This window comes from Oncorhynchus mykiss, chromosome 11, assembly GCF_013265735.2.
Source record: "Oncorhynchus mykiss isolate Arlee chromosome 11, USDA_OmykA_1.1, whole genome shotgun sequence".
In the NCBI taxonomy this organism is placed as follows: Eukaryota; Metazoa; Chordata; class Actinopteri; order Salmoniformes; family Salmonidae; genus Oncorhynchus; species Oncorhynchus mykiss.
The window spans coordinates 52,790,915-52,808,677 of NC_048575.1; the positions used below are offsets into that span (position 1 = coordinate 52,790,915).

Sequence of the window (17,763 nt, forward strand, 5' to 3'; positions counted from 1 at the left end):
TAACAAAAAAAGACTGCTTTATTATATTGTCATATACACAGTATTCAAGGACGAGTAAGTGTGACGTGAGAAGCATGACAATAAGTGATTATGCCACTTTTCGATACTTGAGATGTATTTTTCTATATTAAAAGTAAAACAAACCATAAATAAAAAATCCATCACATATTTACAGAGATCACGGACACATAGGTCAGACAGTTCTGTGTAGATTATGTCTTGACATAAACCAATTCATTTGTGTGATAACTAGACAATTACCAATTCATTTGTGTGATTTTGTTTCTGTTAATGTATTAACATCACAAGATGAGAAACATTCAGGGAGTATTCGTTTAATAAGTTAACTTCTATAACATGTAAGTAGCTGCAGACTTCATATAGCTTGTTTATCTGTCTGGAGAGTATTGCTGACCCGATGAAGTATGGATAACTTAACTGTAGTATTAACTATGACGATGTGTATTGGATTCACCAGGTAAGCAGGCAATAATGCAGATGTTTGGCGGAGAAGTTTATGTGCACGATGTAAGATGGAGTGAGATGAGAGACCATGCAAAAAGGACAGGATGTTTAAGTCACATGGGTTTCAAAGCAAAACATTTGGCATGCTTACAGTAGTCCGTGTCTACATATTAAAAACGTTTTTTGAAGTGAAGAAAGTTACATTTTTCTTTTTTTGTCTGTATCCCATTTGACTTTCTTTTGCTCGTTGCAGAATTGCATAAAAAGCAGCTGATTATACAGTAGGTGATGCTCCTTCTCGCTCTTGTCGTGTGTTAAACTGTTCTGTCCGCCCCGGATCGCTTCCTCACCACCTTGTCCCCATTGACCTGGTCCACAGCCAGCATCTCCACCTCTGGCTGAGACGGCGCTAGTGGAGGGGTGCTGTGGTGGATGCGGTGTGCCACGCCCACGTGTGCCCGGTGCTGACGGTCCCGTGCCAGGCTGTGGCGGGGGCTGGACGAGCGATCACAGGCGATGGGGGGGATGACGGCAGGCCGGTCTCGTACCATCTGTAGATCAGGCGTGTCTCGAGCTGCCTGCAGAAATGGGGTGGGGTCGGGCATGGCGTCCACCGCCTCCCGTAGGACCTTCCTCCTCCCGTCAGAACCCAGCCGGTACAGCTCGGTTAACTCAGAGTGCAGCGGCTGAGACAGGCTCTTCTTCATGCGGCGTAGAGGGGTCTCAGGGCCAGACTGACGGTCCTTGGCTTTGGGAGGGGTGGGCTTGTAGGAGCTCACAGGGCTGACGTTGGGGCTGGCCTCAGAGGAGCTGCCTGCCAGGAGCTTTTTCTTGGTGGCGTGGAGCTGAGAGGTGAGGTAGGCAATGGTGCTGGCTCTCTGCTCCAGCTCTCCAGACAGGACAGCCAGCTTGTGGCTCTTCATCTTCAGCTCCTCCAGGTACTTCTTCTCCCTTTCCTTGATGGTGTTCTCTAGGACAGAGATCATGGCATTCTTCTGCTCCAGGTCCCTCAGCAGCTCAGTATTCTCATCCTCCTTCACTTTCAGCTGAGCCTCAAGCTCCTCACACTTACTGTGTAGCTCCCTGCAGCGTGCCTCACTGCTGTCTGCACACACACAAACAAATCACACTGTTAGACCTCTATATGAAGACAAAACATGCACATTCACACAACCATCAGAAATCTACACCCTGTTGCAACACACAAAATAGTCGCACATAGCCTGCTTTATTTGGATCCACAATAAAATATTGTCCATTCCTCTCAAAATATTCCATCAGGAGTACAAACAAGGCTGTTTTGCTATTTGTCTGGTAGGGCTGCCATCTGCAGTTAACATACTGTAGGCTTGTGTACAGATATAGGATCTTAATTTGATCACCCTGTTGTTGCAGGAAATTTCCTGCACAGCAGGAAATGCAAACTTGTAGTGTATTCAAGGTTAAAAAATGCTTCTAAAGAAAGTAATGTCATCTTAAAAATGTCAGACTTGATTTGCCTCAACTAAAAATGTCGCAACCCCTATATAAATGTCCAGACAATAATTCACATTTCCTGTTACTGCAGGATTATTTTCCTGCTGTGAGAAACTGGTCAAATTAACATCCTACATATGTACAGTGGGGAGAACAAGTATTTCATACACTGCCGATTTTGCAGGTTTTACTACTTACAAAGCATGTAGAGGTCTGTGATTTTTATCATAGGTACACAAAAATTGTACAATTCCTGCTTGAAAATTTGCTCTTTGCTAAGAAGCTATTTCTGGTTCTTTTTTACCATTTTAATTTAAAGGTAAGGTAAATAACTGTTACCCCGAAATTATATTAAGATAAAAACTGCTGCATTGGGCCTAACGCACACACACACACACTGCAAATTCCAAATATAGGCTACACATACTGTGTATCCAACCCTCCACACACGCACGCACGCACACACACACACACACACACACACACACACACACACACACACACACACACACACACACACACACACACACACACACACACACACACACACACACACCTTGCGCATAGGTTCTTTTAATAACAGCATTTTAATTTGTTTATGTTACTGTAGGCTGTAAAAACAAACAACATCAATATTCAAGTGTCCAACAGATTTTATTCATGGAGTGCTGGAAAGTGTACGCTGGGAGTCGGGAAGGAAGTACAGGGAGTGAATAATTTAATAAATAAAATAAACATGAACAAAACAAGAAACACGAGCAGCGTGCAGGAGTGACAGTTATAGGGAAGGTAATCAAGCAGGTGATTGAGTCTGATTAGGCGCTGATGCGCGTAACGATGGTGACAGGTGTGCATAAAAATAATCAGCCTAATAATAATAATCAACGAACTCGAGCGCTGGAGAGGGACGTGCCTTTGTTACAACTATGACATAGAAAGCATGTGTTAGAAAGCGGTAACAGCTTCTGTCTATAATGACAAAAAAAATAAAAAATACCCCACTCACCAAGACACACGGTGAAATGATGAAAACATCAGTAAACTAAACATCATTATAAGCGCAAAGTGTGCTTGATAAATAGTGAACATCAGGACAGAAGCAACAGATGTAAATAATTGTCAATTATTGTCAGCTTGTGCTGACATGGTGTACGTTGCAGATGTTGTTTTTGCTTCTGATGTAGGGCCTTCTCTCTCAGTGAGGACATTTTGTGCTGATAATCGGCCAGGCTTGTTTTGTAGCCACGCTAATGCAGCAAGTAGATCCATTCGTCTTGGTCTTCTTGCCATTGTATATTACGCACACTGTGCACTCTAAGTAGGACAGAGTAGACTGATAAGACTGCTTGGACTGATATAGGATACATACCATTTTGAGATTATAATTAGAATAGATCCATACAATAGAATGGCCCACCCTGTTCTTCATTCACAATTGGTGATTACATTATTTTTTAAATGTTTTATTTATTTCAACTTTATTTAACCAGGTAGGCAAGTTGAGAACAAGTTCCCATTTACAACTGTGACCTGGCCAAGATAAAGCAAAGCAGTGCAACACAAACAACAACACAGAGTTACACATGGAATTAACAAACACACAGTCAACAATAAAATAGAAAAAGTCTATATACAGTGTGTCCAAATGAGGGAGGATAAGGGAGGTAAGGCAATAAATAGGCCATAGTGGCAAAAAAATTACAATATAGCAATTACACCCTGGAGTGATAGATGTGCAGAAGATGAGTGTGCAAGTAGAGATACTGGGGTACAAAGGTGCAAAATAAATACAAGGATGAGGTAGTTGGATGGGCTATTTACAGATGGGCAATGTACAGGTGCAGTGATCTGTGAGCTGCTCTAACTGCTGGTGCTTAAAGTTAGCGAGGGAGTTTTGAGTCTCCAACTTCAGTGATTTTTGCAGTTCGTTCCAGTCATTGGCAGCAGAGAACTGGAAGGAAAGGCGGCCAAACGAGGAATTGGCTTTGGGGGTGACCAGTAAAATATACCTGCTGGAGCGCGTGCTACGGGTGGGTGCTGCTATGGTGACCAGTGAGCTGAAATAAGGCGGGGCTTTACCTAGAAAATACTTATCGATGACCTGGAGCCAGTGGGTTTGGTGACGAATATGAAGTGAGGACCAAACATCGAGAGCATGCAGGTGGTAGTGGTGGGTAGTATATGGGGCTTAGGTGACAAAACGGACGGCACTGTGATAGACTGCATCCAGTTTGCTGAGTAGAGTGTTGGAGGCTATTTTGTAAATGACATTGCCAAAGTCAAGGATCGGTAGGAGAGTCAGTTTTACGAGGGTATGTTTGGCATCATGAGTGAAGGATGCTTTGTTGCGAAATAGGAAGCCGATTCTAGATTTAATTTTGAATTGGAGATGCTTAATGTGAGTCTGGAAGGAGAGTTTACAGTCTAACCAGACACCTAGGTATTTGTAGTTGTCCACATAACATATTCTAAGTCAGAACCGTCCAGAGTAGTGATGCTGGACGGGTGGGCAGGTGTGGGCAGCTATCGGTTGAAGAGCATGCACTTAGTTTTACTTGCGTTTAAGAGCAGTTGGAGGCCACGGAAGGAGAGTTGTATGGTATTGAAGCTCATCTGGAGGTTAGTTAACACAGTGTCCAAAGAAGGGCCAGAAGAATACAGAATTGTGTCGTCTGCGTAGAGATGGATCAGAGAATCACCAGCAGCAAGAGCGACATCATTGATGTATACAGTGATGTATACAGAGAAAAAGTCGGCCCGAGGATTGAACCCTGTGGCACTGCCATAGAGACTGCCTGAGGTCCGGACAACAGTCGAAAACCTTGGCCAGGTCGATGAATACAGCTGCACAGTATTGTCTCTTATCGATGGCGGTTATGATATCGTTTAGGACCTTGAGCGTGGCTGAGGTGCACCCATGACCAGCTCGGAAACCAGATTGCATAACGGAGAAGGTACAGTGGGAATCGAAATGGTCGGTGATCTGTTTGTTAACTTGGCTTTCGAAGACCTTTCGATGAAAGGCAAGGTAGGATAGATATGGGTCTGTAGCAGTTTGGGTCTAGAGTGTCTCCCCCTTTGAAGAGGGGGATGACCGCAGCAGCTTTCCAATCTTTGGGGATCTCAGACGATACGAAAGAGAGGTTGACCAGGCTAGTAATAGGGGTTGCAACAATTTCAGCAGATAATTTTAGAAAGAGAGGGTCCAGATTGTCTAGCCTGGCTGATTTGCAGGGGTCATGATTTTGCAGCTCTTTCAGAACATCAGCTGTTTGGATTTGGGTGAAGGAGAAATGGGGAGGCTTGGGCAAATTGCTGTGGGGGGTGCAGGTCTGTTGACCTGGGTAGGGGTAGCCAGGTGGAAAGCATGGCCAGCCGTAGAGAAATGCTTATTGAAATTCTCAATTATCGTGGATTTATCAGTAGTGACAATGTTTCCTAGCCTGCAGTGGGCAGCTGGGAGGAGGTGCTCTTATTCTCCATGAACTTTACAGTGTCCCAGAACGTTTTGGAGTTTGTGCTACAGGATGCACATTTCTGTTTGAAAAAGCTAGCATTTGCTTTCTTAACTGCCTGTGTATATTGGTTCCTAACTTCCCTGAAAAGTTGCATATCGCAGGGGTTATTCAATGCTAATGCAGTACACCACAGGATGTTTTTGTGCTGGTCAAGGGCAGTCAGGTCTGGAGTGAACCAAGGGTTATATCTATTCCTGGTTCAATTTTATTTGAATGGGGCATGCTTATTTAAGATGGTGAGGAAAGCACTTTTAAAGAATAACCAGGCATCCTCTACTGACGGAATGAGGTCAATATCCTTCCAGGATACCTGGGCCAGGTTGATTAGAAAGGCCTGCTCACTGAAGTGTTTTAGGGAGCATTTGACAGTGTTGAGGGGTGGTCGTTTGACCGCAGACCCATTATGGACGCAGGCAATGAGGCAGTGATAGCTGAGATCCTGGTTGAAGACAGCAGAGGTGTATTTGGAGGGCAGGTTGGTTAGGATGATATCTATGAGGGTGCCCGTGTTTATGGATTTGGGTTTGTACCTGGTAGATTCATTGATAATTTGTGTGAGATTGAGGGCATCAAGCTTAGATTGTAGGATGGCCGGGGTGTTAAGCATGTCCCAGTTTAGGTCACCTAACAGCACGAGCTCTGAAGATAGATGGGGGGTAATCAATTCACATATGGTGTCCAGGGCACAGCTGAGACTTGTTGAGAGTTGTTTCTGAGACTTGTTTCTGGAAAGGTAGATTTTTAAAAGTAGAAGCTGAAATTGTTTGGGCTCAGACCTGGATAGTAAGACAGAACTCTGCAGGCTAACTCCACCCCCTTTGGCAGTTCTATCTTGTCGGAAAATGTTATAGTTAGGGATGGACATTTTTGGTGGTCTTCCTAAGCCAGGATTCAGACATGGCTAGGACATCCGGGTTGGCAGAGTATGCTAAAGCAGTGAATAAAACAAACTTAGGGAGGAGGCTTATAATGTTAACATGCATGAAACCAAGGCGTTTACGGTTACAGAAGTCAACAAATGAGAGCGCCTGGGGAATGGGAATGGAGCTAGACACTGCCGTGCCTGGATTAACCTCTACATCACCAAAGGAACAGAAGAGGAGTAGGATAAGGATACGGCTAAAGGCTATAAGAACTGGTCGTCTAGTACGTTCGGAACAGAGAGTAAAAGGAGCAGGTTTATGGGCACAGTAGAATAGATTCAAGGCGTAATGTACAGACAAAGGTATGGTAGGATGTGAATACAGTGGAGGTAAACCTAGGCATTGAGTGACGATGAGAGAGATATTGTCTATAGAAACATCATTTAAACCAGGTGAGGTCACCACATGTGTGGGAGGTGGAACTAAAGGGTTAGCTAAGGTGTATTGAGCAGGGGTAGAGGCTCTATGGTGAAATAAGGCAATAATCACTAACCAAAACAGCAATGGACAAGGCATATTGACATTAGGGAGAGGCATGCGTAGCCGAGTGATCATAGGGGTCCAGTGAATAGCTCGGCGGGCTGGAGACACGTCGATTCAGACAGCTAGTGGGCCGGGGCTAGCAAGCTAGCAGAAGGGCCTTAGAGGGACGTCGCAACGGAAGAAGTCTGTTGTGGCCCCCTCGTGCTGTTACGTCGGCAGACTAGTCGTGATGGATCAGCAGGGCTCCGAGTGGTAAAAGGTTCTAAAATAGGTATTGTGACCAAAGAAGTTGTCCGATATGCTCTAGACAGCTAGCGGGCCGCGGCTAGCAGATGGGCATTCAGGTGGCGTCGTAACGGAGGAGCCAGATGAAAAACCCCCTCGGGCAGATTATGTCGGTAGTCCAGTCGTGATGGAATCGTAGGGGCTCCGTGTCGGCAATAAAAGGGGTCCAGGCCAATTGTCAAAATAGGTATTGTAGCCCAAGGAGTGGCTGATGGACCTCTTCAGGTAGCCGGGAGATGGGCCTAGCAAAGGCTAGCTCCAGGCTAATTGGTTCTTGCTTAGGGACAGAGATGTTAGCCAGGAGTGGCCACTCGGAATAGTAGCTAGCTAGCTGCGATGATCCAGGTGAAAAGGTTCAGAGCTTGCGGTAGGAATCCGGAGATATGGAGAAAAATAAGTTTGATTTGCTCGAGCTGTGCAGACTGGCAAGCGTTGTCCGGGCTAAAGGTTAGCTGATGACCACTAGCAGTGGCTAGCTGACTACTAGCTAGTAGCTAGTTAGCTGGCTAGCTTCTGTTGGGGGTTCCGGTTCAAAAGTAAAGAAAATAGCAGATCCACACCACATTGGTATGTTGATGTTGAGGTTAAGAAAAAAAATAGATAAAATAAATGAATAAATAAATATATATATATATATATATGCAAAGAAAAAAAAAATATATATATATAAGTAAAGAAAATAGCAGATCCACACCACACTCGACAAGACGAGGACAAAGATGTCTGACTGCAGCGTACGCTTCCCCTCGCTCATCAAATCACCCATTCTCCCCCAGCATACTTCACTTAATTTATTTATTCTGTTCTTATGTGTGAAATTACTTTGGGCATAGTTTAGGTTCAGTTGTGACAATTATCTGTGTGATTATGAACTGGGCAGAGCACCTTCAACAGTCGAGAGAAGGAGGGGAGCAGGCCCTACTGTCGGGCGAAGGAGGGGAGCAGGCCCTACTGTCGGGGAAAGGAGGGGAGCAAGCCCTACTGTCAGGAGAAGGAGGGGAGCAAGCCCTACTGTCGGGAGAAGGAGGGGAGCAGGCCCTACTGTCGGGAGAAGGAGGGGAGCAAGCCCTACTGTCAGGAGAAGGAGGGGAGCAAGCCCTACTGTCGGGAGAAGGAGGCGCAACCCCTTCACCTTTTCCACATTTTGTTACGTTACAGCATTATACTAAAATGCATTAAATAAATACAAAATCCTCATCAATCTACACACAATACCACATAATGACAAATCAAAAACAGGTTTTTGGAAATGTTTGCAAAAAAAACAAAAAGAGAATTACCTTATTTACTTAAGTATTTAGACTCTGCTATGATACTCGAAATTGAGCTCCGGTGCATCCTGTTTCCATTTCTCATCCTTGAGATGTTTGTATTACTTTGGAGACCACCTGTGTTAAACCCAACTAATTGTAAGGCGAAAGAAACGCACACCTATTTAGGCGAGGTGCTGGCTAGCGGAGTGGAACACTTTTTAAAAAATAAAGGAGAGCAACACACTCTAGGAGCTCAGATGCAAAATTGTTATGTCCCAACTAATTGGACATGATTTGGAAAGGCACACACCTGTCTATATAAGGTCCCACAGTTGCCAGTGCATGTCAGCGCAAAAACCAAGCCATGAGGTCGAAGGAATTGTCCGTAGAGCTCCAAGACAGGATTTTGTCAAGGCAGAGATCTGGGGAAGGGTACGAATACATTTCCGCAGCATTGAAGGTCCCCAAGAACACAGTGGCCTCCATCATTCTTAAATGGAAGAAGTTATGAACAGCCAAGACTCTTCCTAGAACTGGCCGCCCGGCCAAACTGAGCAATCAGGGCAGAAGGGCCTTGGTAAGGGAGGTGACCAAGAACCCGATGGTCACTCTGACAGAGCTCCAGAGTTCCTCTGTGTAGACGGGAGAACTTTCCAGAAGGAGAACCATCTCTGCAGCACTCCACCAATCAGGCCTTTATGGTAGAGTGGCCAGACGGAAGCCACTCCTCAGTAAAAGACAGCCCGCTTAGAGTTTTCCAAAAGGCACCTAAAGGACTCTCAGACCATGAGAAACAAGATTCTCTGGTCTGATGAAACTAAGATTGAACTCTTTGGCCTGAATGCCAATTATCATGCTTGTAGGAAACGTGGCACCATCCTTACAGTGACGCTTGGTTGTGGAAGCATCATGCTGTGGGGATGTTTTTCCATCGGCAGAGACTGGGAGACTAGTCAGGTTGGAGGGAAAGATGAACGTAGCAAAATACAGCGAGATCCTTGATGAAAATCTACTCTAGAGCGATCAGGACCTCAGATTGGGGAAAATGTTCACCTTCCAACAGGACAACGACCCTAAGCACACAGCTAAGACAATGCAGGAGTGGCTTCAGGAAAAGTCTCTAAATGTCCTTGAGTGGCCCAGCCAGAGCCTGGACTTGAACCCAATCTAATATCTCTGAAGAGACCTGAAAATAGCAGCGCAACAACGCCCCCCCCATCCAACCTGACAGAGCTTGAGAGTATCTACAGAGAAGAATGGGAGAAACTCCCCAAATACAGGTGTGCCAAACTTGTAGCGTCATACCCAAGAAGACTCAAGGCTGTAATCGCTGCCAAAGGTGCATCAACAAAGTACTGAGTAAAGATTCTGAATACTTATGTCAATGTGATATTTAAGTTTTTTATTTTGTATAAATTAGCAAAAAATTCTAAAGACCTGTTTTCGCTCTGTCATTATGGGGTATTGTCTGTAGATTGATGAGGGGAAAAAACTACTTAATCAATTTTAGAATAAGGCTGTGACGCAACAAAATGTGGAAAAAGTCAATAGGTCAGAATACTTCCCGATGCCCTGTATCTCGGAAATGTCAAGGACGGAAAGGGGCATGACTTTAAAAATGGCAGAGTAATACAAAAATGACATTCACGAGCAGTCCAAATGACTGTTTTAGTGCTTCTAGAGTAAGTATATCCACTGACCATGGACTGAGTCTGTCAGCTGATGTGAGTGATGGTCTACAGAGACTCATCTGCGGTGGGCAGAGAGAGAGAGAGAGAGAGAGAGAGAGAGAGAGAGAGAGAGAGAAGAGCTCCTGTCTCAAATTACAGATCTGGTCGATAGCAAGGTCACAGCACTGCTCTGACCTTCATCATTGCTCTTCATCCTCCCCTTACCACATCAACACAGCTCCTACCTCACCCCACCCCACCCCATTAGCATTGATCAGACACACATTCACAAGCAGCTACTGTACAGATATAGCCTAGCTATTACCTCTCTGTATCAGATAGATAGGCCTATATCATACTGTAGAGCCCACATAATGATGTCTACCCAATACAACCCATCTACAACGAATACTAGAGTAGACGTCTATTTTCTATACTGGGCAGTCTGGTATATTTCCTATCAGCTTAATGGGCGGGGGGGGGGGGGGGGGGGGGGGGTCATGATTGGTGTTTCTTTACCAGCCGAGAGAGGGGATGTCGTCTTTGTTTTGAGCCACTGAGCCCTGCCTGCTGCACTAAGTAGGTCGCAGACTGTCCATTAGTGCTGTGACACATCATCTAATTTCCTGCACTGAAATCTGCGTGTTCTCCCACACTAACCTGCTACTGTCTCTGAAGATAGCCCCCACAGTACTGCGCTGCCTGCACTGCACAGAGCCCCTTTACAGGATTCACAAGGTAACATTAAGTGAGATATGTTACCTGTCGTACAACCTACTGTTATTCTGTAACAGTGAACTGACTGATTTCCCATTCAATAATTCAAAAGCACAAAAGACATCAAAGATCAAGCCTGATTTCAGAACCATGATTTGTTTAGCTTTTTTATCATTATTTTTTGCTTGGGTCCATGGCTAGAGATGCTACAAAGTGTGAGTATCAGCTCACTGTTCTCTGGCAAGTATAAAAAGCTATTTCAGCTGCTTATTCAAGACTGCAATGATGTCCTGAAAGATGAGGGTGGGAGGGCCTTGACTTCTGCCCATTGTTAATAGTATTTCTGTAGTACTGACCGTATACAGGATATCTATCATCACATTAATTGCTATATTTTCTACCTATTGCACAGATCCCCTGTGATTCATGTTCAATTCCTATGAGTCTGTCTACTACGTGGTCAAATCCCAGAGTTGGACCTCTGTGTGGTTCTACTGTATGCTCATTGTCAGTTCTCCTGTGTATATAATTTAGACTTCTGTTTGACTCTGTGACATGTCCATGGTAACGTGGGGGAGGGGGCTGTGCTATGAGCTTGACGGTGAGCTGACAGTGAAAGGAGGACAGTGCCCTGAACAGCAGGGGGTCTCAGCCGCAGAGCACCGCTTCCTGGGTGGGAGAGTGTTACCAGGATACAGCACAAGCCTTCTGCTCTCTCCCATTCCCAGGGCTAAGACATACAGAGGCCTCTGGTCTGCTGCAGAAAGTCTAATTTATAGCTTTGCAGGTTTTAGTACCTGGGCTGTTCACAGGCACTGCCACTGTTTTCGAACAGCCAGTGTGAAGCCAAGCAGAGAGCATTTTTTTAGTTCACATAGGCTATATAATATCATGAACAATATACCTGCCAGTACGATAGTTTGCAGAGGCATTGAAAATATATCAATTTCAAAAGTTTTCCAATCAAAGTGAAATCAGTGTCAAAGAGAATAACTACAAGTGGTAAAACATCAATGGCTACATTCCATGTCTGTCTAACAGTGTACTATACTGCCAGTACTGGCATTACTTACACAATGACAGCAGAGTCAAGTCAAAACAGAGAGAGTTCCCACAGAATTACATCTAGAAAAATTGCGAGAAAATAAACTGACTGGATCCCACCCCAGTAAAAAAGTAGTAATCTCTCAATAACTATGGTATTACTATGTAATAATTAAGTATTGAAAATGCCAGGCCAAGTGTGTGTGCCTGGGGTCACGTTATGAAAGGACGCCTGTTAAACATCTTACCTGTTGGATCTGAACTTCTCACTGTCAGCTCATATGTCAAGTCTGTGAAAAGAGAGGAGGATCAAATGTCACCGTCAGACCAGGAAGTGACATCTTCAGTTCTGACAGGAGTGGTGTGGTGGCATAAAGGAGCATGCTATTCAGAGAGCCTGTCTAGCAGCTCTAGTGGAGAGCAGGCTTTTTTCTGGATCAAAATGTGGATTAGATGTTGGGCATGGCTAGGGCAGGTCGCCTACCCTAAACAGGCTATCCTGTTGGCCACAAAGACAACATTTAGCTGTTTTAAAGCAAATTTCCTGAAATTCTACACATTTTGACAAGACTTATGGCTATCTGAGTGACTCAAATATCAAACATATAACAAAATCAATGCATCATTTTGGAGTTTTAGACTCTCCCTGACGGTCTAGATTTTATTTTGGTGTTTGTTAGTTGTCAAATATTGAAAATCAACTTTCTATGACCTTTTCACGATTGTCGATGGAATGTTTTTGGGGACATAACAAAATATATGCTAATAATAGCTAAACAGTTAACTAGAGGGTACAAGATATGTTTTGATTTGGCTACCTAGTTCATCTGTTCTCTATCATATTTTATAGGCCTACCTGTTGCTGTAATGTCCCGACTGTCACTCTCTCCTTAAGCAACGGCAAACTAGTCTCGCACTATGCAAGTGATGTGCGCAAACACAGATGCAATATTGTCATTCCGATTCTGGCTGATATGTTGATTTTTATTTGATGGATACATTTTTATTTTTTTATTTTATTGTTTTCCAAAACTTTTCCAGGCCTGGAAAACACCATTTTCAAATTCCAATACTTTTCCAGGATTTTCATGACTGTACGAACCCTGTGAAGTGTATGTATTTAGGTCTAGTGGCCCTAGTTCAAGTTCAGTTTGAGGTTCAGCATGTTCACCTGTACAGTGCTGTTGTAGTCTGCGGATCTCTGCATGTAGACCTTTCAGTGTCTTGGCATGGTCCTGCTGGAGGAAGAGCAGGTTCTTCTGGGCGCTGTGCAGATTATTCTCTAGGGTACCAGTGGGGGATGCCATGGCAGACGATGCAGTAGAAACACACCAGCTCTAGAGACCTGCAAACATAGATGACAGAGAGACAACATCAAAACAAGAGCCGTACCATCTGGGGTTCAGTGCTTAGCCTAAATGCTCCCCCTTTCACCCATTTGGGATGTGCACCAACTTTACTTTGCCTTTGATTTTTCATACTTTTGGGGTGAGGATAACTCAATATATAGTGAATAAAAATATATACGCAACATACAAGTTCATAGAAGGAACTCAGTCAATTGAAATATAGTAAATTCATTAGGCCCTAATCTATGGCTCTACATGACTGGGCAGGGGTGCAGCCATGAGTGGGCCTGGGAGGGCATAGGCCCACCCACTGGGAGCCAGGCCACCCACTGGGAGCCAGACCTAGCCAATCAGAATTCGTTTTTCCCTACAAAAGGGCTTTATTTCAGACAGAAATACTCCCCAGAATGCCACCATCCTCAGAAATTCCCGCAGGTGAAGAAGCCGGATGTGGAGGTCCTAGGCTGGCATGGTTACTCGTGGTCTGTGGTTGTGATGCCGGTTGGACATACTGCCAAATTCTAGAAAATGACGTTGGAGGCGGCATATGGTAGAGAAATTAACATTCAATTCTCTGACAACAGCTATGTTCGACATTCCTGCAGTCAGCATGCCAATTGCAAACTCCCTCAAAACATCTGTAGCATTGTGTTGTGTGCCAAAACTGCACAATATAGAGTAGCCTTTTATTGTACCCAGCACATGGTGCACCTGTGTAATGATCATGCTGATTAATCAGCTTCTTGATATGCCACACCTGTCAGGTGGCTGGATTATCTTGGCAAAGGAGAAATCCCCACTAACACAGATGTAAACAAATTTGGTCACAAAATTTGAGAGAAATAAGCTTTTTGTGCGTATGGAACATATCAGCGATTTATTTAATGAAACACGGGAAAATCACTTTACATGTTGCGTTTATATATTTGTTCAGTATACTTTAAAAATGACTCAAACCAAATCGGAACTATGTAGGAATTATAATGAACCAAGTACATTTATACAGTTTCTTGGTCACTACTCAGTCAATACCCTTTTTTATACTGATAGAATTCGCAATGCAGCCTAATTCTATATTTCTTGCAAGGAGAGAAGGGTCACATAGGCTAATACCTTTTTGCTTACTCTAATTGGCTTACGCACACTGATGTCGAACTATTGATTTTATCATCAGATAGAGAGCAGTCTACGTCTCTAAAGAAGACACCTCAGGGGGAAACAAGTCATCTGCATTTTTGTTGGGTTTCTTGGGCCCTTTACCAGCATGTTGCTTAAAATAAACATCAACACTTTAATGAGACAAGACCCTGGATTAAAAAGACCTCAAATGAATACCAATCCAAATACCATATAAGAGAACACACATTTCAGAACACACGTTATGGATTTGATTAAATGAATAGGTTAACAGGCCAATGGGTATATCATAGGCTGAATAGGTCAGTATCAACAGGTCATCCAAAAAAAACTAGGCTACAAGGAACAAAAAAACTCTGGCAGGAACTTACTCCTCCATTTCAGTGCACAAAGCGTGAGGAGGAGGCTAAGAACAGAATGCTTTCAGAGATCCTGAGAAGATTAGTAAACGTCACAGTGATACAGGGTGCGGCATGATGCAGCCAGTCTCCAGCAGCAGGCAGGGTCCGCTCGTCTCCCGTCCCTTCCTCCCTCCTTGGACGTCCTTGCATCCAGTGTTCAGCCAGAGACAGCGCCCAGAGGTGAGGTAAGAGACCATCACTCAGTCAGAGCAGAGCAGCCGTCCCATTGTCTCCACCCTCTCCCAGACAACACTACTGGGCCGGGAGTAGAGAGCACATTGATTTTCCCCTCTGAGTGCAGAGAGAGCCTTCCACTGCATACATTAGCAAGCAAGCTTCAATAACACATCTCATAGCTTCTCCCTCTTAAATCATCGGCTTACTAACATTAATAAATTGTGTCACCTCTGATGGCTCTCAAAGCTTGCTCTACAGCGATAGGAGATTTATGTCAAATTCTCTCATTGTGTACAGAAGCAAAGGACACCAGTTGACCTCCAACACAGCCGAGTAATCACAGAGAGAGAGAGAGAGACGCGTCATAAAGGGTGCACTCAGAGATAATCTATAATAAATGAGTAATCCTGAGTCCTTCCTGTAAACCCTGGATGGCACACACTCTCACACAGCACAACCCATTCCTAGCATCAGGCTTGGTTCTTGAGAGCTCAGCTGATGTCATAGCACAGTGACAACATTAGATTACGATACTTTTCTAATGATATCACATTGTAATGACATCACCAACAAACAACCCTCCACCCTCTTTCTCCATTTGTAGTGATTTGATATACTCAGTTATCCTAAATTAATGTTGCTTTTGGAGAGAAAATTGAATATCCAACTCCCCTCTCTCCAATGAACTGCAGAAGCAAGACAAACTAGCTACCATACTTCGCTAAACAGATATTAACGCTACAGACACACCCCCTGTGATAAAAGGTTGGTCGAAGTCTCACACACTTAAGACTGAGAAAATCCCTTTCAATTCACCTAACCAAGCTAAGTGCTGCCTCAAATTAGTATGCTGAAAATATCATGAAATCACCTTATGGAGGGTGGGTGTTGAGCAAATATCTTTGTCTCATGGATACTTTGTTCCAGTTCATATAACTAACTTTCCATGTGCTTTGGAATAATCAATTGAGATATTAAGGCCGCATTGCTCTACTAGAAAATGTGCAGAATTAAAATGTATCTACTTGTCTCCATAACAGCAAGGTAGCCAGTTGGGTTTGGAGCAATAATTATTATTCATTAGAATTATTCCTCCGAATGGAAAAGCAAGTCAAACTGACCTCATGCAAGGACAAAATTAAAGTAGTTTTATATTGGTTTCAGCACCTGCATTGCGGACAGCACCCGGACTTTCACAGGCACGCGTCTGACTATCACTTTCCAATCAAAAATCTATTTGACAACAATGTTAGCTAGGCATCTAGCTACATTAGCTAATTGTTTCATTTGATGTTAACTGTAATTCAGACGTAGGATGATCAGTCCATAACAATTGGTTAAGGCCGCCCTGTTTGTAAACAACATCGTCTTATTGCACTCCAATTCCAAATAGCTGAACTGGTAATATCTAGTACACCTACTAGTTAGTAAATACGATTGTCATTTTGTGTAGCCAACCAAACATCAAGTCAGCTAGTTAACGTTAGTAGCTATATTCTTGATATCCAGTCCCACATGGCATGTCACAATTAGCTAGCCAACCAAACTGTTAGCTAACGTTAACGTTAGCAACGAGTGCAGAAGCTAGCGCTACCTAAGAAGCTGTTGTTATGTTCATTTTAGCAATAAATCATTGACAATGCTATGCTCATGTGGCTAGCTTGCTGCTAGCTAGATAATGTTAACAAAACCAGACTCTGCGAGAGACAGATGCAATCGATGAGGGGTCCTGCTGTTACCAATGTGGAAAACGGTTTATAAATGTAATAACATATCGTGATACCTACCTTCAACAATATTACAATATCGTCTGATATTCTCTAATATATAAATTGTTGCCGTAATTGCTACAGTGGCTAAATCCGTTCTGTCATGTCAGGCATTGTCGATGCTGCTGGTCAAACGTTCCTGTTGTCTGCAGTAACAGAGAGGACTATCTCTGTCAGTTCTCTCGCTCATCTCCCTGAACTACAACAAAATAAGGCGATGCATCATGGGATACTACTAAAAGTAGTAACAATGTTCAATAAATGGTCGTTTGTTTTATTACTTATAACTTGACACTCAGAAATAGATGCATAAAAAAATCAAAGGAAATGTGATTTTAGTAAACATAAAATTGTTAAACTCAGACTTTTTCAGCCTGGGGCCTAAATTAGAAATTCTGTGTTTTCCTGGGACATAAACTTATGAAAATATGCAACTATAAGCAAAAATTGGCACATTTCATTGCCCTTATGCCTAAAACAAATGCAATGTAGACAAAAACAAATAACAATGAAATGAAATATAAATAGCTAATCATGTTTATTTCCCCCATTAAAAACACTCTGACATATCTGTCTAGGTTGGAACTGTTGCTGTTAAAATACAATAAATAATTTTCACTCTGAACTGGAATAAGCGTATTAATCAAATCACACAGGTTGAAGTTTTTACCAAGCATGTCTATTCTGGGCTCAGTTTTTGACAGTGCAACATAGAGGTCATGCTCAGCATTGAGTCTGTTTCTGTACTTGTTTTTTAAGTATGCCAAAGTTGACAACCATGTCTTGTATGTGGTGCCAAACTGGATAAGAACATACTTTCTCAGTCCTGCTGTAGATGAGCAACCCAGAACTGTGTGAGTGTGTTTGCCTCTAAAAACACATTGCTTCAATCAGTTTATTCCAGTTCAGAATACAAATTTTGACTTGTATTTTAACAGCACAGTTCCAATCTAGACTCGTTTTCAACATAATTTCTACAGTAAGATGTACGGTAGGCCCGATCAAGGCAGGGAGGTGGGGAGTGAGTGTCAGCATGGGCTCCTGCAAAAATATAGAATTAGATTTGGATAAATGTAGATAAACTTACATTTCTTTG

The 17,763-nt window shown here is 43.3% G+C and overlaps 1 protein-coding gene across 3 annotated transcripts; it reads right to left on the reverse strand.

Annotated features, from left to right (window-relative positions):
• On the reverse strand, window positions 1-16,858 carry LOC110535944 (coiled-coil domain-containing protein 92). 3 transcript variants are annotated; one of them, XM_021621342.2, is made up of 5 exons: window positions 16,686-16,858; window positions 14,692-14,973; window positions 13,006-13,179; window positions 12,083-12,124; window positions 1-1,570 (listed from the first exon to the last, which is right to left on the reverse strand). In XM_021621342.2, exons 3-5 carry the CDS (start codon window positions 13,139-13,141, stop codon window positions 780-782), a joined length of 969 nt encoding a protein of 322 aa, XP_021477017.1. In that variant the 5' UTR covers window positions 13,142-13,179; window positions 14,692-14,973; window positions 16,686-16,858; the 3' UTR covers window positions 1-779. The 3 variants fall into 3 exon arrangements, with proteins under 3 accessions (XP_021477017.1, XP_021477016.1, XP_021477015.1); XM_021621341.2 differs by having other exon boundaries at window positions 14,692-14,976; XM_021621340.2 differs by lacking the exon at window positions 14,692-14,973.
• Window positions 16,859-17,763: the final 905 nt, after the last annotated feature.